Source organism: Schistocerca piceifrons, chromosome 2 (genome assembly GCF_021461385.2).
Source record: "Schistocerca piceifrons isolate TAMUIC-IGC-003096 chromosome 2, iqSchPice1.1, whole genome shotgun sequence".
Lineage (NCBI taxonomy): Eukaryota > Metazoa > Arthropoda > Insecta > Orthoptera > Acrididae > Schistocerca > Schistocerca piceifrons.
Genome location: NC_060139.1, coordinates 888,839,267 through 888,866,458, shown reverse-complemented (window position 1 = coordinate 888,866,458; position 27,192 = coordinate 888,839,267). Strand labels below are relative to the sequence as shown.

Sequence of the window (27,192 nt, the reverse complement as noted above, 5' to 3'; positions counted from 1 at the left end):
TCTGTTAATTCCCATCATGCAGCCATAATTATGTTGGAAATCTTTTCACATGAATTACCTGAGTACAAATTACAGCTCCACCTATGCACTACCCTTTCATACCTTGTGTATGTGATAATATCACCATTTCTATATGTGCGTATCAATATCTTATGATTTTTGTCACCTCCATGTAAACTGGCAATGATAAATGTTAAGTTTGAAGTATCAGATGAAAATAGAAGGTATCTGCATCATTATAATTTCTGCCAATCCTGATTTATAATAGATATTCACATAATGGATTCATGGTATTTTCTATTGTGCTGTTGAAATTACATTGAAACTGCTAATTCAATATATGGGTTTACTGAATAAATAGAGTTCAAAACTTAAAAGTCAAAAGTACCACAGGCCTAATGCTTATTTGAATATTTGCTTCTTTCTCCAGTTCCTGCAAGATTTTCCACATCTCTTCAGAATGTGACTGTTGCTAAAGGTGGGACAGCTGCAATTGATTGTGTAGCAAGAGGTGACAAGCCCATAACAGTAAAATGGTTTCATGGTGGGGATCTGTTTGAGGCACATAACCATCCAAGGGCTGATGTCAGTGAAGAAAGCTTGGAGTTCGGTATTCACTCTAGAATAACACTGAAAAATGTTCTTCGAAATGATACTTCAGCATTCTTGTGTCATGCAGATAACCAATATGGGAATGATCAATCAGAGATCTGGGTCATTGTTCAAGAAGTTCCTGAGCCACCTGGAAATCTTCATGTACTCAACTTTAGTAGCAGAGCTGTAAATCTCACATGGGAGCAACCTTACAGTGGCAACAGTCAAATCACTGTATATACTATTCAGCATAAGCACAAATTAGGTAAGTTTCTGGTTGGATCAACAAACTGATTATGCTGCAAAAACATGTACAGAAAATTACCTGCAGATGTTGTAGGACTTGTCAAAACAATTGCACTAGAGGTTTCAGTGAAATTCTGGATAGACTAATATTGTAGGCAGATAAATAAACACATCTGTCATGAACATTTTTGCCCTCGCTTAAACATTGCCATAATGTTTGATGGCCATCCAGAAACCATATCACCACATATCTTACAAAGAAGTTCAAAAAATCTGTAAAATTAATAAAATGTTTAATAAGGATTGGTTCACTTTATTTGTCCATCAGCAGACAAAAATAAGTACAACAAAATAGACAAGAATTTCATAACAAGATCATAATCAGTGTGTCATCCAAAATTTTTTTTGAAAGTTATTAACTACTGTATCGTAGTAACATTTTTGGATTAGAGCATATTACAGACTTCTTGCTCATATGAAGCTGTCTATAAGGACTTAGTAGTCTCAGTTATACTTATGCAATATAATCCTTGTTATCCACGGATTTAATGTTGTCATTGCAACATTCAGTAAAAAGTGCTTATTGCCAGATATGCCAGTGACAAAAACAATAGACCTGTTGCAGAGAAATTTTTTCTCGTGGTGTCTTGATCTGAGGAAAGACTATTCAGTCAACATAGTTTTAAGCTTCTGGTCAAAGATTAGAAATGACTGGTCTAGATGCCAAGAAGTTCAGTTAATCATTGGAAGTGGAATTATCCATAATGGTTACTAATAGTCTCACTGTTGGACATTTTAATCATAAAACTAACCATCTAACCTGACACTATTGTCATTGGAGCTTCCAAAATTAATCTTCTGTGCTGTTATACTCTTAATGTGTTAGTGAACACTTCCACATCTTATCATATTTGAGTTTCCTTTTGAACGCAAAGCTATAATATAAACTGCTTGTGCTCAAGCTTGTCAAAAATGAATGGAATGGCACTGTTATATCACTTGAACAATATATTCCAACAGCAGTCTAATGATCCTGGTTGCCAATTCATTAGTTCTACAGTTGTACAGATGATTAATCATATCAGAGCATATTAATACCACAGAAACTTTGGCTTACATCTCATTATTATATCTAAAAATTATTAGCCACACCACTCCACATCTGGCACTTCTGTGAATAATTTAATAAAATTATCATGTTCATACAGAAGTAGGAAATGCTGCTAGAATATAAAGAAATAAGTGAATAAACATAGTCGCTCATTGATTATTGGATACAGTGAATGGTTGGTACACACAAAAACAAGAACTATAAAATGGTTTCCTGTGTTACCCAAATATCTAATGATATGTAATAAATGTTTTCCTTAAATGCACCAGTGATGAGAATAAACTTCTTCAAAGTACACACACACACACACACACACACACACACACACACACACACACACACACACACACACACACACACAGAGAGAGAGAGAGAGAGATTGTCCTTGTGATCCACTTGGAGCCCTATTGTGCTTATAAACTGGCAATACATTTCAGAGTACCACTCTGTGACAATGAAGCTGTGTTTATGTTTGTGGCTGTGAATTCTGAAAGAGAACACAAATTATACATTGTGCTACTATGTTCCAGATCTCGTTTTTATGCCTATACACCATTCAAAAACTCAACTCTGAAAAGAGTAGCATTTTTTGTTCTGCTCTAATAACATTTGTAATTCTTTGTCTTGGTCAAGTTTTTCCACATTTTGCAGTATTTTCACTTCTGTTTATTGTATTCTTGCTTTCCAATGCCAAGTTGCTAATTATGAGCCAGATGTGTTTTAATGTCGTTAAAAATTGTGTGGGATACGATGAAGTTTTAATTGTTGAGACTGACAGTTACCTATATTTTTTTAAAAAAAATGGCTAATCTAAATTACAGTACTAGTTAAGTTTTCATGCTAAAATGTTGCTGATGATATTCATACTGTATCTTTAGTTAATACATATACATTTCCCGTGATAAGAATTATTTTAAATGCAATTTGATGATAAAGAAACTATTGGGTAACAGAAACAAAGGATGATCATCCATATAGCCCTGACACATCATATAACATCCAAAGTACATCTGAAAAGTTTTGTGAACGGTCTTTGAAAATAAAGAAAACAAGAGTTACAAAGAAAAGACCCTTACTTGCCTTCAAAGTAATCACCATTAGCCACAACACACTTCTGACATTGGTTGTAAAGCTGTTGGAAACTGTCAGGAAACACTTCTTGTTTATTCACTTGAAGCACTGTGGTCACATGTTGCTGGAGGTCTGTCTTTGACAATGAGAGCAGAATAGTTGAAGATAAGCAAAGACAGTGCAAGCACTGTAGTTCATGAACACTTGCAGCCATTGGTGTTTTGATGTTAGCACATTTATTTCTGTTCTCTTGGATAAGTATGGGTATCTTGTGCAGAGTATTCATTTGTAAATAGCTTAATTGTTTTATCTGGCTTCATAGTGTGACAGCTTTTATTCATCCAACAGTTACTCCATGTTGTTGTTGTTGTTATGGTCTTCAGTCCAGAGACTGGTTTGATGCAGCTCTCCATGCTAACCTATCCTGTGCCAGCTTCATCATCTCTGAGTAACTACCACAACCTACATCCTTCTGAATCTGCTTAGTGTATTCTTCCCTTGGTCTCCCTCTACAATTATTACCCTCCACACTTCCCTCCAATACTAAATTGGTGATGGCTTGATGCCTCAGAACATGTACTACCAACCAATCCCTTCTTCTAGTCAAGTTGTGCCACAAATTCCTCTTCTCCCCAATTCTATTCAGTCTCTCCTCATTAGTTATGTGATCTACCCATATAACCTTCAGCATTCTTCTGTAGCACCACATTTTGAAAGTTTCTATTCTCTTCTTGTCTAAAGTATGTATCATCCATATTTCATTTCCTTACATGGCTACACTCCATACAAATACTTTCAGAAAGGACTTCCTGATGCTTAAATCTATACTTAATGTTAACAAATTTCTCTTCCTCAGAAATGCTTTCCTTGTTATTGCCAGTCTACATTTTATATCCTCTATACTTCAACCATCATCACTTATTTTGCTCCCCAAATAACAAAACTCATCTCCTACTTTAAGTGTCGCATTCCCTAATCTAATTTCCTCAGTGTCACCTGATTTAATTAGACTACATTTCATTATCCTCATTTTGCTTGTGTTGATGTTCACCTTACATCCTCCTTTCAAGACACTGTCCATTCCGTTCAGCTGCTCTTCCAGGACCTTTGCTGTCTCTGATAGAATTACAATGTTGTCAGCAAACCTCAAAGTTTTAATTTCTTCTCCATGGATTTTAGTTCCTACTGCAGATCTTTCTGTTGCTTCCTTTACTGCTTGCTCAGTATACAGATTGAATAACATAAGGGATAGGCTACAAATATGTCTCACTCCCTTCTCAACCACTGCTTCCATTTCATGCCCTTCGACTCTTATGACTGCCATCTGGTTTCTGTACAAATTGTAAATAGCCTTTCGCTCTCTGTATTTGACTCATGTCACCTTCAGAATTTGAACGAGAGTATTCCAATTGACATTGTCAAAAGCTTTTTCTAAGTCTACAAATGTTAGGAAAGTAGTTTTGCCTTTCCTTAATCAATCTTTTAAGATAAGTCATAAAATTACCGAACAATCAGTTTAATAAGTCACAGCTGCAAAATACTAACTTGAATTCTTTACAGACGAATGGAAAAACTAGTAGAAGCTGACCTTGGGGAAGACCAGTTTGGATTCCGTAGAAACACTGGAACACGTGAGGCAATACTGACCTTACGACTTATCTTAGAAGAAAGATTAAGGAAAGGCAAACCTACGTTTCTAGCATTTGTAGACTTAGAGAAAGCTTTTGACAATGTTGACTGGAATACTCTCTTTCAAATTCTAAAGGTGGCAGGGGTAAAATACAGGGAGCGAAAGGATATTTACAATTTGTACAGAAACCAGATGGCAGTTATAAGAGTCGAGGGACAAGAAAGGGAAGCAGTGGTTCGGAAGGGAGTAAGACAGGGTTGTAGCCTCTCCCCGATGTTGTTCAATCTGTATATTGAGCAAGCAGTAAAGGAAACAAAAGAAAAATTTGGAGTAGGTATTAAAATCCATGGAGAAGAAATAAAAATGTTGAGGTTCGCCGATGACATTGTAATTCTGTCAGAGACAGCAACGGACTTGGAAGAGCAGTTGAACGGAATGGATGGTGTCTTGAAGGGAGGATATAAGATGAACATCAACAAAAGCAAAACGAGGATATGGAATGTAGTTGAATTAAGTCGGGTGATGCTGAGGGTATTAGATTAGGAAATGAGACACTTAAAGTAGTAAAGGAGTTTTGCTATTTGGGGAGCAAAATAACTGATGATGGTCGAAGTAGAGAGGATATCAAATGAAGACTGGCAATGGCAAGGAAAGCATTTCTGAAGAAGAGAAATTTGTTAACATCGAGTATAGATTTAAGTGTGAGGAAGTTATTTCTGAAAGTATTTGTATGGAGTGTAGCCATGTATGGAAGTGAAACATGGACGGTAAATAGTTTGGACAAGAAGAGAATAGAAGCTTTCGAAATGTAGTGCTACAGAAGAATGCTGAAGACTGGATGGGTAGATCACATAACTAATGAGGAAGTATTGAATAGGATTGGGGAGAAGAGAAGTTTGTGGCACAACTTGACCAGAAGAGGGGATCGGTTGGTAGGACATGTTCTGAGACATCAAGGGATCACCAATTTAGTATTGGAAGGCAGCGTGGAGGGTAAAAATCGTAGGGGGAGACCAAGAGATGAATACACTAAGCAGATTCAGAAGGATGTAGGTTGCAGTAGGTACTGGGAGATGAAGAAGCTTGCACAGGATAGAGTAGCATGGAGAGCTGCATCAAACCAGTCTCAGGACTGAAGACCACAACAACAACAAGATAAGTCATAGGGTCAGTATTACCTTGCATGTTCCAACATTTCTATGGAATCCAAACTGATCTCCCCTGAAGTCAGCTTTTATCTGCTTTTCCATTTGTGTGTACAGAATTCATGTCAGCATTTTGCAGCAGCTACTTATTGAACTGATAGTTCACTAATTTTCACACCTGTCAACACCTGTTTTCTTTGGGATTGGAATTATTATGTTCTTGTTGAAGTCTGGCGGCATTTTGCTTGTCACATACATCTTGATCACCAGATGGCAGAGTTTTAAGGTTCATAAATTTCAAGTTCTACAAAATTGTTTTTTTGACTTGTAGTAGGCACTGTCACTGACCACATTTTACAAACACTTGCTAAATTCCATGTTGTTATTATTTCTTACTTGACAGTTGGGTTTAAAGCCCCAAGTTTTACTTTGATTAAGTTTTCCATGTAATAAAGCATCCAAAGATATATCAAAAATATAGTTAAGGGTCAGGCAAATCAAAGGCAGCAAGTGCTATACGTACAGCAAATAGTCAGTAAATGCAACATAATGCTAAAGATTTGGCATGGCAGATACAAAATTCAGTAGAAACATCATAACACCAATAGATTAAATTTACTCTGTAACAGAAAATATCTTTATCATTGACTGTTTGGTAATAATTTTGCACTGCTGACAATATTTCAGCTCTGTACATGAAGCACATTGAATATAAAGAATCCAATGAGTATGTCACTATGCAAAATTCCTGAAGGATTTGTGTTTATGTTTGCATGTGAGAGAGAGAGAGAGAGAGAGAGAGAGAGAGAGAGAGAGAGAGAGAGAGAGCACATCCATATGGCCAATACTATCTCTTTAATGAGAGAAGGATATGATGAAATCCCAAATGCAGAACTGCTTTGAAGGTTATCACAGTAAGTTAGGGTATTAAAAGTCCTCTGAAAGGCTAATATGCTCATTTTGTTAATAACATCCTTTTCAGACATAATCATTGGTTTTCTTGTGTAGTGGCATGGGAGAAGAATGTTTCTCAGATGACTGTTCCGGGTGATCAGACTTTTGCGAGTATCACTGGACTGCAGCCAGCTAATAGCTACCATTTTAGAGTTACAGCAAGAAACAGTCTTGGATCTTCAAATGCTAGTGATACAATCACAGTAACCACTGCAGAAGAAGCTCCTGGAGAAGCACCACAAGAAATAAGAGTCAGGGCTGTCAGCTCAGAAAGTCTCCATGTAAGCTGGAAGGTAAATTTCCTGTTACTCAAGTGTGTTAAAGACAAATATGATAAGCAAAACAACTAGATTCCATTATTGGGCACAGTCCCATGAATAATAAAGCAATTGTAATGGATATAAATTTCCCAAAACTAGTTATAAAGTGAATAAATGAACCTACAGTAGTGGAGGATGACAATATTTTTATATCTGATGCAAACTGTAATTAGATGTCCTCTTTTAATGTCTATAGCTATTACTCTGTAACCAAGTATATCCCACTTGTTTATTCTGAATACTTCTGGATTAAAGAAGACCATTCACTGAAAATGAGAAGCCCTGAGTCATGGATAGGTAGCTGGTGTCAAGCGCGCACACACACACACACACACACACACACACACGTGGGCACGCATGTGAGCTGGTGGACACACAGCAGTGCTCCACTTCGCCAGGTGGACTAGATTGTATCGGTTGTGATGAAGGTTGTGTCAGGTGGGGTGGTTGAGGGAGAGAGAGGCAGTGGGAGACAGGAAGAGGAGGCAGCCAGTTTTCCAGGTAGGAATGCAGGAGAGAGGGGTGGTAGGTGCATGGGATAGGCATGCAATGCACAGTTGCCAGAGCCAGTGGGGAAAAGTGAAGTGGGGATGTGAACTGGGAGGGGGCAGGGGGTGACAGGATGGAGAAAGGAGAAACTGTTGGGTGGGGTGTGCGAGGACAGTGGGTTACCAGAGACTGGCACCAGGAAAATTATGGGAAAAGAGGATGTGTTGCAAGGATAGCTCCCATTAGCATAGTTCACAGAAGCAGGTATATGAGGGAAGGATCCAGATGTCTCGTGTTGTGAAGCAGCCATTATAATCAAGCACATTATGCTCAGCTGCATGTTGTGCAACTCAGTGGTCAACTCTGCTTTTGGCAACAGGTTGTCGGTGGCCATTCATATTGTGGACAGCAGTTGGTAGTCATACTGACATAGAAAGCTGTGCAATGTTTGCAGCAGGGTTGGTTTATTACATGGTGGCTTTCACAGGTGGCCGGGCCTCTCATGGGGTATGATAAGCCTGTGATAGGACTGGAGTATGAACCATTGGGTGGGTGGATTGTGCAGGTGTTGCACCTTGGTTTACCACAGGGATATGATACCTGTGGCAAGGGGTTGGGAGAAGGAGTGACATGGTGATGGACTAGGATGTTGTGTAGGTTGGGTGGGTGACATGGCACCACTTTAGGGGGGATGGACATGATGAGAGGTAATGAAAGCTCAGAGGAAGGATATGGTTTGGCTGTTGCAGTCCAGGGTGATGTTGGGTGACAGGGAAGGTGTTCCTTTGTAGCTGATTCTTGGGGGTGGTGGGAGGATTGGGAATGTGTGAGGATATGGCATGGAAAATCTGTGGACTAGGTTTGGGAGGTAGTGCCAGTCAGTGAAAGCCTTCCTGAAACATTGCCATACAGGACAAAGGAGTTATCATCACTGCACATATGTTGTTCATATGTGGTCAGATTGTATCGGAGGATTTTTTAGAAGAGATGGCAGCTGTTAAATCTCAGGCACTGTTACTGCTTAGTAGGTTTAATGTGGATAGGGTTGTGAATGGAACCATCAGAGAGGTGGAGGTCAACATCCTGGAAGGTGGCACATTGGGTTGAGGAGGACCAGGTGAAGTGGATGGGAGAGAAGATGTTGAGATTTTGAAGGAACGAGGGTAGGAAGTCTTGGCCCACAGTCCAGGTCATGAAGATAACATCAGTGAACATGGAGCAGATTATGGGTTTGGTGTTTTGGGAAGCTTTCTTACATCATTTGTTTATTCCTTCAAGCAAATGGACTGAAATAATATTCATTAGTTCTTAACTTTCTTGTACAGGGTGGCACTTGAAAAACTAGCCACAAATGCAGAATGCTTACCAGTTATGCACAAATTGTTGCCTGCCACCATCAGGTATAACAACAAATGGAAACATATGTAATAACTAGATAATAAAGAAACAACAATACAAAATGAAGTTGAACAGCTTTGAAGCAACAATGAGCAGCCCAGGTCAGTTTTTTGTGGACCACTTGTATGTATCATAAAGTAAAATGCCACAGAGATGCAGATTTAGAAGGGTCACTTGCTTGTAATTCTAAAACACTGTATTAACATTGTGAAAAGGAAAGTTGCTACTTACCGTATAGCGAAGATGCTGAGTCGCAGATAGGCACAACAAAAAGACTGTCACAAATATAGCTTTCAGCCATTAAGGCATGTGTCAACAATAGACTTAGACACACACACACACACACACACACACACACACACACACACACACACACACGACAGAAGTCTCAGGCAACTGAAACCACACTGCGAGCAGCAGCACCAGTGCATGATGGGAGTGGCAACTGCATGGGGGTAAGGAGGAGGCTGTGGTGGCGGGGGGGGGGGGGGGGTAGGGTAGTATGGTGGGGATGGTGGACAGTGAAGTGCTGCAGGTTAGACAGAGGGCAATGGAGAGGTGGGGAGGGGGGGCGGCAAGTGAAGGAAGAGGAGATAAGTAGAAAGACTGGATGTGATGGAGGAATGACAGCTGTGTAATGTTGGAATGGGAGAGGGAAGAGGCTGGATGGGTGAGGACAATAACTAATGAAGGTTGAGGCCAGGATGGTTATGGGAATGTAGGATGTATTGCAGGGAAAGTTCCCACCTGCACAATTCAGAAAAGCTGGTGTTGGTGGGAGGGATCCATATGGCACAGGCTTAGAAGCAGTCATTGAAATGAAAGATGTCATGTTTGGCAGCGTGTTCAGCAACAGGGTGGTCCATTTGTTTCTTGGCCACAGTTTGTCTGTGGCCATTCATGTGGATAGACAGCTTGTTGCTCGTCATGCCCACATAGAAAAATGGTTCAAATGGCTCTGAGCACTATGGGACTTAGCTGCTGTGGTCATCAGTCCCCTAGAACTTAGAACTACTTAAACCTAACCAGCCTAAGGACATCACACACATCCATGCCCGAGGCAGGATTCGAACCTGTGACCTTAGCGATTGCCCGGTTCCAGACTGTATGCCCACATATAATACAGCACAGTGGTTGAGCTTAGCTTGTAGGTCACATGACTGGTTTCACAGGCAGCCCTGCCTCGGTGATATTTGTGACTGGACTGGAGTAGGTAGTGGTGGGAGGATGTTTGCATCTAGGTCTATTACAGGGTATGATCTATGAGGTAAGGGGATGGGAGCAGTGGTTGTGGAAGGATGGACAAGTACACTGTGTAGGTTCAGTGGACAGGGAAATACCACTGTGGGAGGGATTGGAAGGATAGTGGGCAGGACATTTCTCATTTCAGGGCATGATGAAAGGTAGTTGAAACCCTGACGGAGAACATAATTCAGTTGTCCAGTCCTGGGTGGTACTGAGTTATGAGGGGAAAGCTCCTCTGTGGCCAGATGGTGGGACTTTGGGAGGTGGTGGGAGACTGGAAAGATAAGGCATGGGAGATATGTTTCTGTGCAAGGTTGGGAGAATAATTGTGGTCTATATAGGCTTCAGTGAGACCTTTGGTATATTTCAAAAGGAACCAGTCATCACTGCAGATGCGATGACCATGGGTGGCTAGACTGTATGGAAGGGACTTCTTGGTATGGAACAGCTGTCGATCTGGATGTATTGTTGGTGGTTAGTAGGTTTGATATGGACAGACCACCACCTATTCCAGTCTGGTCACCAACATCACCTATCCCATCAAAGGCAGGGTTACCTGTGAAACCAGTCATGTGATCTACAAGCTATGCTGCAACCACTGTGCTGCATTCTATGTGGGCATGACAACCAATAAGCTGTGTGTCAGCCTGAATGGCCACCGACAAACTGTTGCCAAGAAACAATTAAACTACCCTTTAGTTGAAACACAGCCAAACATGACATCCTTCCTTTCAGTGATTGCTTCACAACCTGTGCCATATGGATTCTTTTCACCAACATCAGCTTTTCAGAATTGTACAAGTGGGAACTTTCCCAGCAATACATCCTACATTCCCCTAACCCCCTGGCCTCTTCCAATTCCAGCACTACGCAGCTGTCATTCCTCCATCACACCCAGCCATCTTACTTCTCTCCTTTTTCCCGTACTTCCTCCCCCCCCCCCCCCCCCCCCCTCCCCTCCATGTCTCTCCACTGCCCTCTGTCTAACATGCAGCACTTCACTGTCTGCCACCCCCACCATACTATTCCTTCCCCTCCCTGCCCTAGCCTCCTCCTTACCTCCACCCAGTCGCCACTCCCATCACCCACTGGTGCTGCTGCTTGCAGAGTGGTTTCAGTTGCCTGAGACTGCAGTCATGGCTGAAAGCTATATTTGCGACAGTTTTGTTGTTGTGCCTATCTGCAACTCAGAATCTCCACTGTCTGGTGAGTAGCAACTTTCCTTTTTGTAATATTGTTACATTCCATCCTGGATTTTCCACTGTTTGATTAAAACACTGTAATTATGTATCTATAGTTCCAACAGTAGTTTACAAACAACCTAAATTCAAAATGTTCTTTTAAAAGGTTCATAAGGTTTGATATTGAAGTATCTTTCTTTTGAACTGAAAATGCATTCTTTTAACTGAATTATGTGTCACAGTCACAATGAATGCAACATTATTGAAATTCCCTCAATGTGATCCATTTATTCACATGTTTGTGGCATTGATATATTTGCAAGAGCTCAGTTGCAAAATATTATTAATTTGCAGTGATTACAAAACCTAGAAACTAACACAAACACATACACACACACAAATATTTGAAATACGAAAGGCAATATGTAGCTGCTAGAGGTCTGTAACTGGTGTTTAGGCTCACTCAAATTGCTCAGTATATGTGAACTGAGAGGGCAACCGCACTCAACTTCCATGATGCTCGTTTGAGCATCATGCACTCAAATTGCCCCTCTGTCAACTATAGTTACCCAAGCACAGCTTGCCAGCTGTAGGAGCATGGCACATGAATGTGAGATGAAGGAGAGTATTAAAGGAAAAAAAAGATTCAAAATAATCCTTAGCATGGAAAATGACAGTTGTAACAATGTATGGGAAAGATTTTCATTAATAGCTGATAAAGATGTCGGCTATATGTGCTGTGGCAAGAGCTCTGCTCTCCTGTCTTACACATCTGCCACCACACATCTGAAGACACTTTTCTGCAGAATACGACAAATATAAGTTATAAAGCATCAGCAGAGACCTTCATCTATTTACATTAACATTAGGTGTAGGATTTCATGCTTTATGTTAGGAGCTTGCAAATGTTGGTTCAGAATTGTCACATGAAATTTCCAACATTTTGCCACGTCCTATGATTGTAGCACAAAGCACCAAAAGACAAGCCAATAAAATATGACTGAGTTTGATGCTCAGTATTATCTAGGCAATAGACATGAATGCATGTGGATGTATAGTGGATATATGGACCAATACAAATTGGAAAATATGTTGCCTGTACAGTACTGCGCACTTTGCTTATCAGGCTTAGACACTGCGAAATATGGTACTGGTACAGCTCACTTTTCTGAGGGAAAAAAGTGCTGAATTTATTTTGAATTACATCGAGGAAACATTATTCTAAATATTAGGAGTAAATCCTCAGCATTTTAATGTGATTTCATTTGCCACTGATGAAGACAGTAATAAATGTAATGCACTGCAATCCTTTCAGCATTATGTATGCATTACACATGTTTTGAATACAGTCCAGAAACACATGTTGGTTGACAATTATTTGATAAATGGGCTTGGAGTGGTTTACTCCATGACTTATGCTGCTACAGACAGTGTCCGTTTCATGAAGAAAACTGTTGATATGAACTGGATGCAGATAAGCTTGAAGCAAGAAATGGAGAGTAAGTGGAACAGCTTGTTTAGAATGCTACACTATGTAATAAGATAGTATGACAAAATCATGGAACTGCTTTCACACAGAGGCATCTCTGAAAAACTTACTGGTTATGACAACAACACTGCAAAGGAACTATTGAAATTTTTAGAGTCATTCAAAGATGCAATTGGAAACGTGGGAGTCTCTTTCCCAAACTGTCAAATTTAGCGAAAAAATGTCTTGTCTTCCATACTCAAATGTGAATAGCGAAAGAAATTCCATTGTGGTTTGATACAATATCTCAGACAGATGACACAAACTTGATCTGAAACGAGTCTATTCATTGTAATTATGCCAACAGGGAATAATTTGGAGACAATTTTGTTCTTGTTAGATTTCTAATTTGCTAGAGGGTCAAGTTCACGTATGTACATGTGAGCCAGTAAAGCAGATAGTGTTATAACAAACAGCAGTGTTACAAAAATTGGTAGTTACATAGTTTTCCTGTGACACTCCATACTGTTTCTAAATTTTCATTATTGCCTTAAGCACGCTATTTTCTCTTATGGGTCATAATGCTGTCACTGTTAGACACTACCACACAGGAATATGCATCTACAGCATAACTAAGTTGATGTGACAGTAGATTCATCTGCTGATGAGAGCATATCAGAAGGGACACCACCCTGCAGACACACATAGCTGCTATTAAAATGAGGCGCAACAGCAATGAGGCAAGTGCGCCAGACCCGGTGGCCTCTGCCCTCCCCGTGGTGCCTCATTCAATCACAGCCTCCTCGCTTCGAATATTTGTACTTGAGAAAGCCATGCCAAGCTCAGTGGGCTCTGGGCTCGAGCAAGTATAAACGACTGAAGCACTCTGTTTGCAGACCTCTAGTATGCACATTCTTATTCCACAAGCTACATTATGATGTATGGCAGAGGCTATTTTGTGCGCCACTGTAATTCCGCCCCCCCCCCCCCCCTTTCTTGTTCCAGCCCCTAATGGTGCCTGTTGAGCTTTAATCTCTCTCATTTTATCTTCACAATATATTAGCAAAATGTACATGGGAGTAGGTAATACATTACTTGACTCTTCAAAGAACATATGCTCATTTAATTTTAACATAAACCACACCATAATGTGCATCTGCCACTGGAGTTGAATGCGAATATCTGTGACACTTTCAAGCTTACTAAATGAACCTGATATTAAATGTTCTGCTCTTCTTTGGATCTTCTCTATTTCTTCTAACGAATTTATCTGGTATGGTTATGGGATGAGCAATACTCAAGTATTATTTGAACAAAGGTTTGTTATGTTGCATTATTTGTGGCTGGACTACATTTCTTGTGGATTCTCCAGTTAATTTCAGTCTGGCATCTACCTTTTCTATGACTAGTTTTAGGAGTCCATTCAATATTAAATCACTCCATACATATACTCTCAGGAGTTTAATGGATGTAACCGCTCCGAGTGCCTGTTCTGAAATCATGTAATCATTCAGTAAAGTGTCTTTCTATCCATTAATGTGCAGTATGCTATATTTTTTTATGTTGAGAGTCAGCTGCCAATCCCTGCACCAACTGTTGATCCAAGTATATAATCCAAAAGGAAACAAACATACTTAGAACTGTTGAGTTCACCATGTATAAGATCATAATTGGAGCTTTTTTGGTTAGTTTCAACCACAATTATCATGAATGGTATCCACACTAAAAAACAAAGCAATGATATTTGAAAGATAATGTTCCCACTATTCTGTTAATCTTGTAGAAGAATCCTTGCACATTACTAAAATGCATACAGCTGTCCACTTGTTCTACAAAATAGCTGTGTTCATGTTACAAGGTCCTCTGCTTTCAGCATAGTGTTTTGTTTAGTGTGCTAGGTTTCTTGTCTACATTTTGCCTTAGAATGTGTGCATGATCTCACAAAACATGTAGGTTTGTGTTATAACAGGAACAACATTAATAAACATTGTGGCTGAGCCTGATAGAAATAATTTTTGAACGAATGTATTTTAACAAAAATTAAAAGAATATCACTACTACATCAATAAATGTGATTATCTAACCACATTTTGGAAACAACAATCCCATTTCTTGCACATCTTAGGTAAAAGTGTCATACCTGCTTAAACATGTATTCTGGTAATCATATTTTCAAGATCTAACCTGTTTATAATGACTGGTTCTGCTTTATTTCACTGTATCTAATATAACAAATCATAACAGTTGTCATTGTTGAGAAAAGCATGAGAAACATCAGATGTATGTAAATCTGTAAGCTTCAGTGAAAGCAATCTCAATAAAATCTACTGTACTCCTATTCCGTAACAATATACTCAAAAAAATAGTTGCCACTCTCCATATAGTAGAGATGCTGAGCCACAGAAAGGCACAACGAAAAGACTGTCAGAAAATTTGCTTTTAGCCAAAAAGGCCTTTGTCAAAAATAGACAACATCCACAGATAGACACACACACACACACACACACACACACACACACACACACACACACACACACACACACACACACATACACACACAGGTGCAAATGCAACACACACATAACCGCAGTCTCTGGCAGCTGGAGCCAGACTGTGACCAGTGGCTCATTATGAGAGAGGCAAATGATTGGTGGTAAGGAGGGGGCTGGGGTGGGGAGGGGGAGGGATAGCAGGATAGGTGTGGGGGATGGTAATGTGCTACTGGGAGGCGTGCAGGGATGAGATGGAGAGAAGGCAGCTAGGTGCAGTTGGGAGGTTAGACGTAGAGCAGGGGGAGTGAAAGGGAGGGTTAACAGGAAAGGAGAGAAGTAAAAAAGATGGGGTGCATTGGTGGAATAGAGGACTGTGTAGTGCTGTAATGGGAACAGGGAAGGGATTGGATGGGTAAGGATAATGACTAACAAAGGTTGAGGCCAGGAGGGTTATGGGAGCATAGGATATATTTCAGGGAGAGTTCCCACCGGTGCAGTTCAGGAAAGATGGGGTTGATGGGAAGGATCCAGATGGCACAGGCTATCAGCAATCATTGAAATAAAGGGTGTCGTGTTGGGTGGCATGCTCCCAGAGCATTTTAGGGCATGACGAGAGGTAGTTGCAACCCTCTCCACCTCATTCCTGCATGCTCCCAGCAGTACTTTACTATCCCCCACTCCTACCCTACTATCCCTCCCTCTCCCTGCCCCACCCGGTTGCCTCTCCCATAATGCACTGCTGCTCGCAGTCTGGCTCCAGCTGCCAGAGACAGTGGTTTTTTGTGTGTGTGTGTGTGTGTGTGTGTGTGTGTGTGTGTGTGTTTTATACTGTTACATTCCATCCTAGGATTTTCCATTGTTTTCATTCCTATTGTGTATTTCAAATATTATGCTTTCTTTTCCTTTTTTCCTCCTAGTGAGTTCAAAATTTGTTCAGCCAATTTTCATAAATAGTTTTTCGTAAATTGTTACCTCGAACTTGTAAATTAATGTCTCTGTGCTTTTACTATTTGTTTTTGTATTTAATGTGTTTTGTGATCTATTTCTTTATTTATAGCCACCACGTGATCAATATCAGCATGGAGAAATAATTGGTTACTACATTGGTTACCGAACAAGTAACTCATCTGAACCATTCCATTATAAAACATATGAAGTTCTCCCAGGTGCCGAGCTGAGAATCCTCCTTACAGGTCTTCAGAAATTTACAGAGTATGTTATATTTGTTCAAGCATACAACAGTGCAGGTGCAGGGCCTCAGAGCTTAGGAGTCTCAGTTTTTACTGAAGAAGATGGTAATTCCATAATTTAATTTAACTTTGGATAAACTTTTATTCTACAGCATTTATAGATAATATATTACAACCATGTGAAGATATAACTGTGTGTTTACATAATGCTTATTAAAAGAATGAGTTATTTTCTTTTACTTAGTATCTTGTTTTTACTAACTTTGTACTTCTTCCTCCCCTCCCCTCCCCTCCCCTACCCTCCCCTCCCCTGTTACAATTAGGTTCTGGAGTCACGCATACTGCTTTCTCCATAATATCTTCTACGACTAAATGAGTATTGTGAATATTTATTACTGTAGGGGCCCCAGAGGGCAGCCAAGCCATTAAAAATATCAGTAAGTTTATTAATATGTATATACAGGGTGAACCGGAACACCATTGACAAAATTTTGGAAGTTATTCAGGAATTTTTATGAGTAGTTCCATATAGAATAATATTGTAATTATAATTTGTTCAGTATCTTATCCCAGTTATCTTTTCTTTGGTAAATATACATCACAACAGTGAAAAGCCTGTAATATGCTATTACCAAAATATACAACACAAAATACAGAGTAATGCAACAGCTCCCAGACAGATGTAAAAGTATGTTATGTGCTTACTGTCACCAAGTGAGCATGTCATTATAGCACCACTATAGCACTTTTTCACTGCATTCAGTGACCCCATATATGAGATGCATATTTTCCAACTCTTCATGAGTAATGTTTACTGATGTGTAATATCTGAACACTACAAGTACAATAATACATATAATTCCAAGGTGAACATGTCCTTTGCCTCATCTATTTATTAACACTAAATTTTAATAGAAACTTGTTGATCTTTCTAATGAATTGTTAAAGTCATAGTTTTCTCACTTGATACTTCTGTGTTTTGTACAGTTACAATGGCATTACATTAAACCATGCAAGTTCTTGGTACCAGTATTCTGTCTGTGGCACACACCCTCAACATTCATCACATATTGTGTAATAAATAGTATTAGTAAAGGCACAATGTGGGGTTATGTAAAGCTGGACTTACAGTGAGCTTCCTTAAAGCCCCTTCCTTGTTGTCTTGATTTGCAGGGCACTCCCTGTCAGAAGTGGAACAAGTTTTCTCTCAGGTTGTATTTTGTTTCTTTTGGCTTCCACCCCATGTGTGTGTGTGTGTGTGTGTGTGTGTGTGTGTGTGTGTGTGTGTGTGTTTCACTGTTTCTTTCACTGCATTTTTCTCTTACTCTCTGTTCACAAATTTGGTATATCTATCCAGTGAGGTAAAAACAGTTCTGTATCTACCAACTATTTAGTTTTCTATCTGCCAACTACTCACTTCCATTTTGTGTCATTCATTCTCACTAAACTTCATTTGCATTATAATATTAACACAAAAACCTATCAGTACCAAATACACAATAAGTAACAGTATGAATTTGATAATCCCCATTATGCAACAATAGTTTTCTAAAGTTTGCTCTCCATTTCAGTGAGGGACTATTGAATTCTAGATATTAAGATATAGATCATTAAAAAATAATCTACTTATTGCATTACTGCTTGGTAGGTGCTGAAATGTCATATAATGAGTACGTTGCTGGATAAGTGTTTTAATGCAATACAGAATGCATAATTTTGAATAATCATAGTATTTGTAATTTAGTAAACTAGATAAAATTCACAATTTTCAGACCTCTCTCTGACTGCAATTGTTTTAAAATTTTGTAATTTCCTTAGTTCCAGAATTACCTCCTGGAAATCTTAAATGCACCAGTACATCGTCACAAAGCATACTTGTAACATGGTTGCCTATAGCAGCAGATGATATTAATGGTATTCTACTTGGCTACAAAATTCTGTACAACACAGTTTCTGACTGGGATGGTAAGCAATATTGTGAAATTTTATTCAAAGTTTTGAGTGTGTTGGACTACGTTTTAGCCACTTCCACTGACATACCAAACGTAAGACAATACCAATACCATCAAACTTCAAATATTTTATCATTTCCACTTAGTAAACTCTGCATCATTCTTTTTAAAAGGAGAAATTTGAGTAATTCATCATAGTATGGAATGAAAACAAAATTCTCATGTATATTGTTCTTTTACTACTTGTCTAAAAAGTGATACAGGCTACTTTTGTATAATCAGTGCAACTATAACTATTTAATACAGTAAATAACTGAAAAATTGATTTAACAGTTCCGTGCACTAAATTAGAAAAGTCAGGAACTGCAGTTTTTAACAGGAATATGCTGCTCTCACAGGCCATCAAAAACGGAAGCTACAGTGTTAGAAAGCCTTAGAGAAAACTTGAGGAATACTTTTCATAAGATTTGTGACCTCTAGACTTGCTACCTATACATTGACAGACTTGCATGATTAAAATGGCTTCCAGGATTTATGTGAAATTTTTCTTAATTCATTTCCTGAAAATTACCTTCAGCAGTCAATTAGAGAATCTGCTTGTGAGTGTAACATGCAGCAGTTGGACAAAAGTAGAGAAACATCATGAGAAATATTTGTTTGAATGTAAGTTCAGATGCTAGCCATGCCTGCAGGCTGTGCTGTTGTTTTTGACCCTGCATCACACCTGTGCAATGTTCTCAAGTGTCAGTCATGGTCATAACAGTGTTCTGCGTAACTGTGGTTGCATCATGTTGGAGCTAAGTGAATCTGAACTTGAGCAAATTGTTGTTGCTTGGATGGTGGATGCTTCCATAACCAAGGAAGCCAGATTGGCTGGTGCTTTGAGAGACACTGTATCATAGATTATATTACAATTAGGAAAGGCAAAGAACATAATTCAAAGAACATGATCCACTATGTCACAATGCAGATGATAGTATGTTCCAAGTGATCATGACAGCTGGTCATTGAAGAGATTGTGACAAAAAATACGAGGAGAACAGTTCCAAAAGTCTCTGCAGAATTGAATGTCACACTCACAAATCCTGTCAGCACAAAAACAACGTAAAGGGAGATTCATAAACAGGGACTTGCAGAGTGAGCTGGAATTCTAAAACCACTCATCAGTGATGAAAATGCCCTTAACAGGAAAACGTGGTGCTGAAGACATAAAATCTGGACTGTGGTGCAATGCAAGAAAGTAACTGAGTTGGATGATTCTTGTTTCACACTGTTTCCAGCTTCTAGCCAAGTTTACATCCCAAGAGTGATACATGGCAAGGGTTCAGTGAGGATTTGGGCAAGCATATCATGATATTTCATGGGTCCCATGGTTACTCCATGAGGCTGCATTGCTGCCGAGGATTATGTGGCCATTCTGTCTGATCTGGTCCATCCCATGGCACAATGTTTGTTCCCCAATGGTGTTGCAGTGTTCCAGGTTGATAGAGCTCCTGTTCACACTGTCTGGGACTAGTTTTTTGAGAATGAAATGTTGCATCTCCCCTGGCCACCGCAATCACCATATATCGATACCATTGAGACTTTCTGGTCTACTGTAAATTGGAGAGAAGGGTGTGTGACTGTTATCCATCTCCATCATTTTTACCTGTACTTACTACTATTTTACAGGTGGGATGGTATACGATTCCCCAGAAAACCATACAGAACCTGTATTATCTGTTCCAAGATGACTGGAAACTGTTTTGAATGCCAACAGGTTTCTTACCCCATATCATGCATGGTTATGTGTTGTGTTTTTGATGTTTCCACATTTTTGTCCCACCCTGTATTAGATATGTCTGTGACTAACAAATATAAACTTCTCTATTAGTGATTGTAAGACTTTTGTGCACCAGATGTCACAGAGTTCAATGGCGATACCAAGAAAAGAAAGAAAAGTTGTACTTAGCAAATGTGACAAACAACAGATTGCAAATTATCTGAACAGGTTAAACCAGACATTCATCTCTAAGGCTGCATGAGGAGTACCAGTGAATAAAATTCAAGAGTATTGTGTAATATGATTTATAAAATCCTGTGACAGTTATTACCATGCGTTATATTGCACACAAAGTTATTGTCCCAGTTTGTCAAAGTGGCTACACAACTACTGAGAGACAGAACTGAATCAGAGTCACCATGTTTGTTGTAAGTACGATAAGCACAGTTCTAGCTCATACGAAGAGTATTAGTGTAAAACACACATGTCTACTAATGACCATTTAGACATGAAGTCTTAAACAAAGCAGCTTTACTCATCCCCAAATCTAAGTTCATTCAAGGGGTGCTGCCTTTCAGGGTGTCCTCCAGCAAATAGACACTCATAAAGCACTGTAGAGCTCTCAGTGACACATGTATACAACTCATAGGTAACTCTCAGTTAATTCAGACAACTAACTGTCATTGGACCTTGCAGCCCCTTAAATACCCAACAAGTGGAATGACACTAACATGTTCTTGTTCAGTGCACAGGTTACTGACATTTTAAAATAGTGCAACCACATTGGCATCTTCTAACAGAGTTGACACTACCTGTAAGCCTGTGTTGTGATTATGCTGTTTATGACTGCTGAGCGGGCAACCCTGCATACATGACTGTACTGTGGGAGGTCACAGTACCTCTAGGATACAGCAGATACATATGTGTCAAATAAGGTTGTGAGCAATGGAAAAGACACACTGTGGTTCAATAGTGATGTTGAAAAGTTACTATGAAACTGAAAAGAGTTTCATCAAAGTTTTAAATTATATCTGTAAATAAAGTGAAAACCCTAACTGATAAATAAAAGCTGGTTGAAGCTAAAATGATCTTAAGCAGAGCAATGTAAGAAGTGCTCAGTGAATTGGAAAATTGTGCCTACCAATCTGATAAAAAATCCAAAGGTCTTTCAGCCATCGGTAATGTCAGTAAATGGATGAAAATCATTTATTTAGTCACTCAGTGCTGATAATAATGAATCTGGCCTTTCATAATTGTTTCACAGAGGAAGATCATACTACAGTACCTCTTCTCAACCATTACATAAATGCTGAAATGACAGGTATTGAGATAAAGGATCTCAGAATAGGAAATCAGCTAAAATCACTCAGCAGACTAAAGATAACTGTACCTGATGGGTTAGCTGCACTATTTTATATAGCTGTTTCAAAGGAATTTATTCCCCTTCAGCAACAGTGGGTTGCTGGAGCAACAAAGCATTATATAAACTGGAAAAAATTGTCTTTGGGCAGACATACATTGCTGCAAGACTGATGTCAGTCTGTTGTAGATTCATGGATTGCATTTTATGATAATTTATTATGAATTTTTAGCAGACTGTAAAGTTCCAATGTGAATCCACAAACAGCAATGTCATTATTCCTTTTTCTTGGAGAGGATGGCTGGTGAAGAACAATGGAACGAATTTTTATGCAGTCTTCTGTATCATTTGATTTCACTTCACAGATGTGTTATAGATTTTTTACTTGATGGTGGAAATACATGCCACAAGCCGATACTAATGAGATGGATTTCAGTTTAATTACTTGTGTGGTGCAAGTACGCAGATGCTTTTGATTTTGAAAAAGGTTGTTGTACAACACTGTATCAGCTTGTCTGCCCAAAGAATCAGTCAGTAAGAGAAACCTTTCCTGTTTTAGATATGGTTTTACATCATTGATTAAAAAAGCTTTATACAGCTCTCTAGTCAACTTTCCAGAATTAAGTGATGTGATTGTGATGTTTCAGTATTTTTTGAGATACTTGCTGTCCGATTTTTGAATCCTAGGTCCAAATGAAGCTGTTGTTTGCTTTAGACAAAAAAAGACCAGAGACAACAGTTTTTCTGATAGTCTGATGGAGTACATTTCAGTATAGTAATGCATGACATTATTCATATTCAACCTTTCCTCTAGCACAAACTTTGATCTTTTAATCATCAGAGTTCCATCAAAAGTTGATTGGTACTGGCACCCTGAATAAAAGATAAATGAATAAACAAAAATATACTTCAGATGAAGATCTCTCCTTTGATTAATTATAAACAATAAAACCAAATACTTTTTACACTTGTTTGGTCCATATTAATGATGAGATTGGGATCAAAGTTTGGTGTGAGATCACAAGCCTGGATTCAAAAATCTTCAGCACCAACCAGGATTAGTAATTTTCTATGATGAATCCAATGCCTCTGTTTGAACTTCTGAGCCTACCTGTTGGAGGCTTTGAAATCAGTATTTCCAAATTGCCTTGCAGCAGATCAAGCCCACTGCTGCAAGTTCTGGGTCATAACTAGTTGTTAGTTTGCTGAGTTACCTCAAAGTGACTGTAAGTCTTTGATCAAGAATCATATATTTGTAAGCAATGGTTCCATCAATCCTTACATGTTTTTCCCATTTCGGCTATTACTCTTAATGTTTAAGGTTTTTAGGGTCCTGCCTAGACATGCCTGAAATACATTGATAACTTTTGTTTCATGATCCTGTGGAATCTTGTCCTTGCACAGTTTTGCCTTTTTCTTCTCTAGCTCATAACCTTCTGAAGAATCTTTATAATCATATGCAAATTCATTGAAAACATTTTTTCATCCTGTTCATAGAATGTAATTAACTCTTCAGTTTTAAAAACATTCTTCATGTAACATTTGTAATGTATAATGGGCCATCTCCTGCTTGTAGCATTACTTCTTCAGGAATTACTATTGATGGGGTTGGTTTGATGCATATATTTTCCATGATGCTTGCTCATAATAAACAAGGATATATCTCATGTGTAATCTTGAAACACCATTGCATAAAGAATCTTTAACAGCATCTTGTTGTGCCAAGATGTGCCAGGCAAATTGCTATCATAATATCCAACAATTTGATAAAAAATGTTTGAGATCAGAAAATTTTGTTAGAACATGTTGCCTGTTTATAGTTGGGTTCATATTGACAGGAATAATTTCATTGAGCAAGTGAGATTTTAAGTTATTGAATAAACTCTTCCATAGCTTATACATTTTATACACATATAGCAGTGGACTTGATGCTGACATCCACAAGGTTTGTTCCATCATTTTCTGCAGGGAGCATTATAGTATCAAATTTAGCTTCAAAAATGTTTCTGCAGGTTAGGGTAAGAAGTGACCTAAGGCTGACATAAATACTGATAGCCATCAGTGTCTCAAGGAATGGGTAACACTTGGACTACATATATGATTTTTGAAATGATGTGCATATTTCCCTATGATACCCTCCGAAGTTTGTTGATTTTCCTTACGCAATTCTCATGTACACTTACTCATATACTTGCAAGGATTTTTGTGCTTTATGTTGGATCTGTAGTTGATACCTAATATTTTTATATCTAAGACCACCTTCAGTTGTCGTGAGTTTTGCATAGTTATTGTGTCTGGTATTCATAATACCTGATTTTGATTTATTTGACTGTGGTTCTGATACCAGTTTGTGTTGGCCAATGATTTGTTAAGGCTTTTCTACTTCACTGTAATTCATAACAATGAAATGCACATCTCAGTAAATGCCCTACCTATGATATTTTGAGCATTTATATTTAGCCCTCATAACTGTTGTGCCAGAACGGCTAGCAGAATTTTGAATGTGATGATGAACAGAGCCATTGACACTGCACAGCCTTGCCTTACTGAACTATTCCAATTAAATTTTTCTTGTTGATTGACCATTTATTAGGATTCTGGATGAACTTTAGCTGAATATTCTGAGTATTGCAATTGAGAAAATGTTGTGGAAAACCCACTGCCTTCATAATTTTGAATAAGTAATGATGGTTCACTGTGTCAAGTGCTTTTTAAGAGTAGAATGACGTACAGCACTTCTCAATTTTAGAACATACGCTCTGGTTATTATAGCTCTATAATCACACATAGTCTGTATAATCAATCTATCTTTGCCCATGCTGGTACGGTGAGGGCCACATTACAGTCTGAGCCTTTGAGTTAGTATATGTGCCATGATCTTATAGACCCTGCTAAGTAATGTTATGGGTCTCAGGTTTTTACTGAAAACACTACAAAGCCCTTTGAGATTTCTACATCAGAGTTCATTAGTTTATTTAGTCCTTGTTTGTTCTTGGAAAATCTGATAATACTCTACGAGTATTCCAGAAGGGCTCCATAATTTATTTTTAGGACTGTGTGCTATTGCAATTTCCAATTCTTCTTAGTTGATCACCAATGTGGGATTTTCTGAGTTGATATTGACATTTCTCTTTCTTAAGAGGCATCATTGTGCAGTATTATCACTGGTCTACTTAACATCAAACCACCTAAATTACTGTAGATGCCTCCCTTTATTTCATGCTGTGTTCTAAGTGCTGTCCCATCTTCCCTTTTAATTTCTGTCAATATTTTCTTTTGTGCACTCTTCACTTTCACACAGGATGCATTGAGGTTTCTTCATGGTGTACACTATCCTGCCTCCTCACCCACAATTTTATATCCAACTAAATGTTTCTGCTTTTGTGCCAAAATTTTTTACTTAAGTAAATGTATTAAACAATTATTTTCAACCAGCTGGCAGTGTTATTTCTCCACTGAAAAATTTTATATTTTGTTTTCTGGGTCTTCACATAATTTCCGATAACTGAGGCATCTAGTTTGTAAAGATCTCTGTAAGTAAAATTCACTTCTTTTCTTCTACCAGAAATATTTTACTCACTAGTAGTTTATTGATATTTGTCCTATTTTTGGCTTCGCATCCTTGAGCCACTCACTTATTGTAGAATCATATGATGCATATTTCTCGTCACATTCTTCCACATCCAGCTGACCTGTTTGCAGCACTTTTCATCTTGCGAGTGTAAGAAGTTAGGTTTCCACATTCCTCTTTCTTGACAGGTTTTTCGTTTTCCCTATCTAATGTACATATATAGGCTGCATGATCCCTGAAGCTGGTAGGCCACACTTCAGTTTGTAATGTTCAGTTCTTCAAGCTGTTAGACATAAATTTTATCTAACCAACTTGTGGAAGTATTAATCGTAAATGTAAAAATGGAAGAAATATTTCCATTCTTATGTTCCTTGATTGAGTAGGCTAACTGTGATGACATTTTGAAATTAGGGTTTGATCTTAAGCATTTAAGAGAGAGTTGAAATTTCCAGCCAAGATTAAATCTTCTTGGTGCACTCTAAAGTGGGGAATTACCTTGATTTTAAAGAACTTGACTGTGTTGCATCTTTTACTGCTTCCTGGTAGTGCATAAATGTTGATAGCCCTGGTGTTGTGGATTGCAGAACGTGCTAAGTCATATCTGCATATTGGGATTGTGTTTGGCTGAGTGCAGCATTGAAGTCACACACTTGTAGTGAGTGTGAGGCAGAGTTCACGCCAATAGCTAGCTAGCCACCAGCTGTGCTAAGGCCAGGCAGTACTGGACAGCAGCTCAATTCCAGTGAAGGCAGCCTTACTCCATGTTTGTTTTTTGTGGACTGGGTGTGATATCAGTACCCAGTAGCTGTTGTATCTTCCAAATTCGATTGTACTTACTTGTGCATGTGCAGCGTGATTTATGCTGCTTACAGGGGAGCACAAGGTGTCAAATGAAAGAGAATTTGATTATGAATCCCATGGTATATGGATATGATCTGGAAATGTTATATAAGATGAGGTACTGAGACAAACAGGTTAAATACAACTAATTCATTAAATATTTTATAACTTTTAAAGTATTCATCCCACCAGCACTCAGTTTATAGCTCTTGATAACACACATTGTTGGAACTACTGACATGTTCAATCACTATAATAATTCAGCTATGAAGGATATTTAATTGGAATATTAATTAAAATCAGCATATCTTTTGAATGAAGACAGTACACTGACAACATGGTGTATGTGTTGGCAGTGATTATTGTTCACCACACACACGCTATTTAGATGTTGAGATTTATTATTTTTATTCAACTGTGATAAGTTTGCATAGTTTTGCCAATGGTTTAAGTTTAATTGAAGATAAATGAATTCTAATAACAGCAATGGAAAGAGGGGGAAAATCCTATAAAAACGATACCACTCATAATTGTAACATAATTAGTAAATGTATCACTAGAATAACCAATTCTCACTATTTCAACTGCAAATTGTAAATATTTAAACTCTGATTTGTGAGCAGACCATGGTACCTGAAAATTATTATTATATATGTTTATAGTGTTGAATTTTAATGTGCAGCTAAGGCACAAACAGAATTTTAATCAAACTTTTGTATCAAAAGTTGTGTAAAAGGAGTGGTTATGTCAGTGTTCACACATTTTGTGGGTGGGGGTGCCAAGAGTTAGAGAAGGGTGACAATTTTCTGGTAGAGATGACCAGTTGTTTATAAGATCAGTGGCCAAGATCCTCATGGTCACTCAGCACCGGAAGACAGCACTCGCATTTTGGGATGAGCTGAAGGAGATAGTATGTGCATGGGTATGGGCAGTGGTACAGCCACTTCCGTTAGGTATTTGAAATACACTCCTGGAAATGGAAAAAAGAACACATTGACACCGGTGTGTCAGACCCACCATACTTGCTCCGGACACTGCGAGAGGGCTGTACAAGCAATGATCACACGCATGGCACAGCGGACACACCAGGAACCACGGTGTTGGCCGTCGAATGGCGCTAGCTGCGCAGCATTTGTGCACCGCCGCCGTCAGTGTCAGCCAGTTTGCCGTGGC

General features: G+C 38.7%; 1 protein-coding gene across 2 annotated transcripts in view; it reads left to right on the top strand.

Annotated features, from left to right (window-relative positions):
- LOC124777187 (Down syndrome cell adhesion molecule-like protein 1 homolog) overlaps window positions 1-27,192 on the top strand; it is a 182,000-nt gene that overhangs the window by 67,171 nt on the left and 87,637 nt on the right. For both annotated transcript variants that reach the window (XM_047252502.1, XM_047252501.1), the window contains exons 6-9: window positions 431-859; window positions 6,806-7,044; window positions 16,402-16,639; window positions 18,353-18,499. In XM_047252502.1, the coding sequence (XP_047108458.1) occupies window positions 431-859; window positions 6,806-7,044; window positions 16,402-16,639; window positions 18,353-18,499 (1,053 nt within the window). The remainder of the gene's footprint in view (window positions 1-430; window positions 860-6,805; window positions 7,045-16,401; window positions 16,640-18,352; window positions 18,500-27,192) is intronic.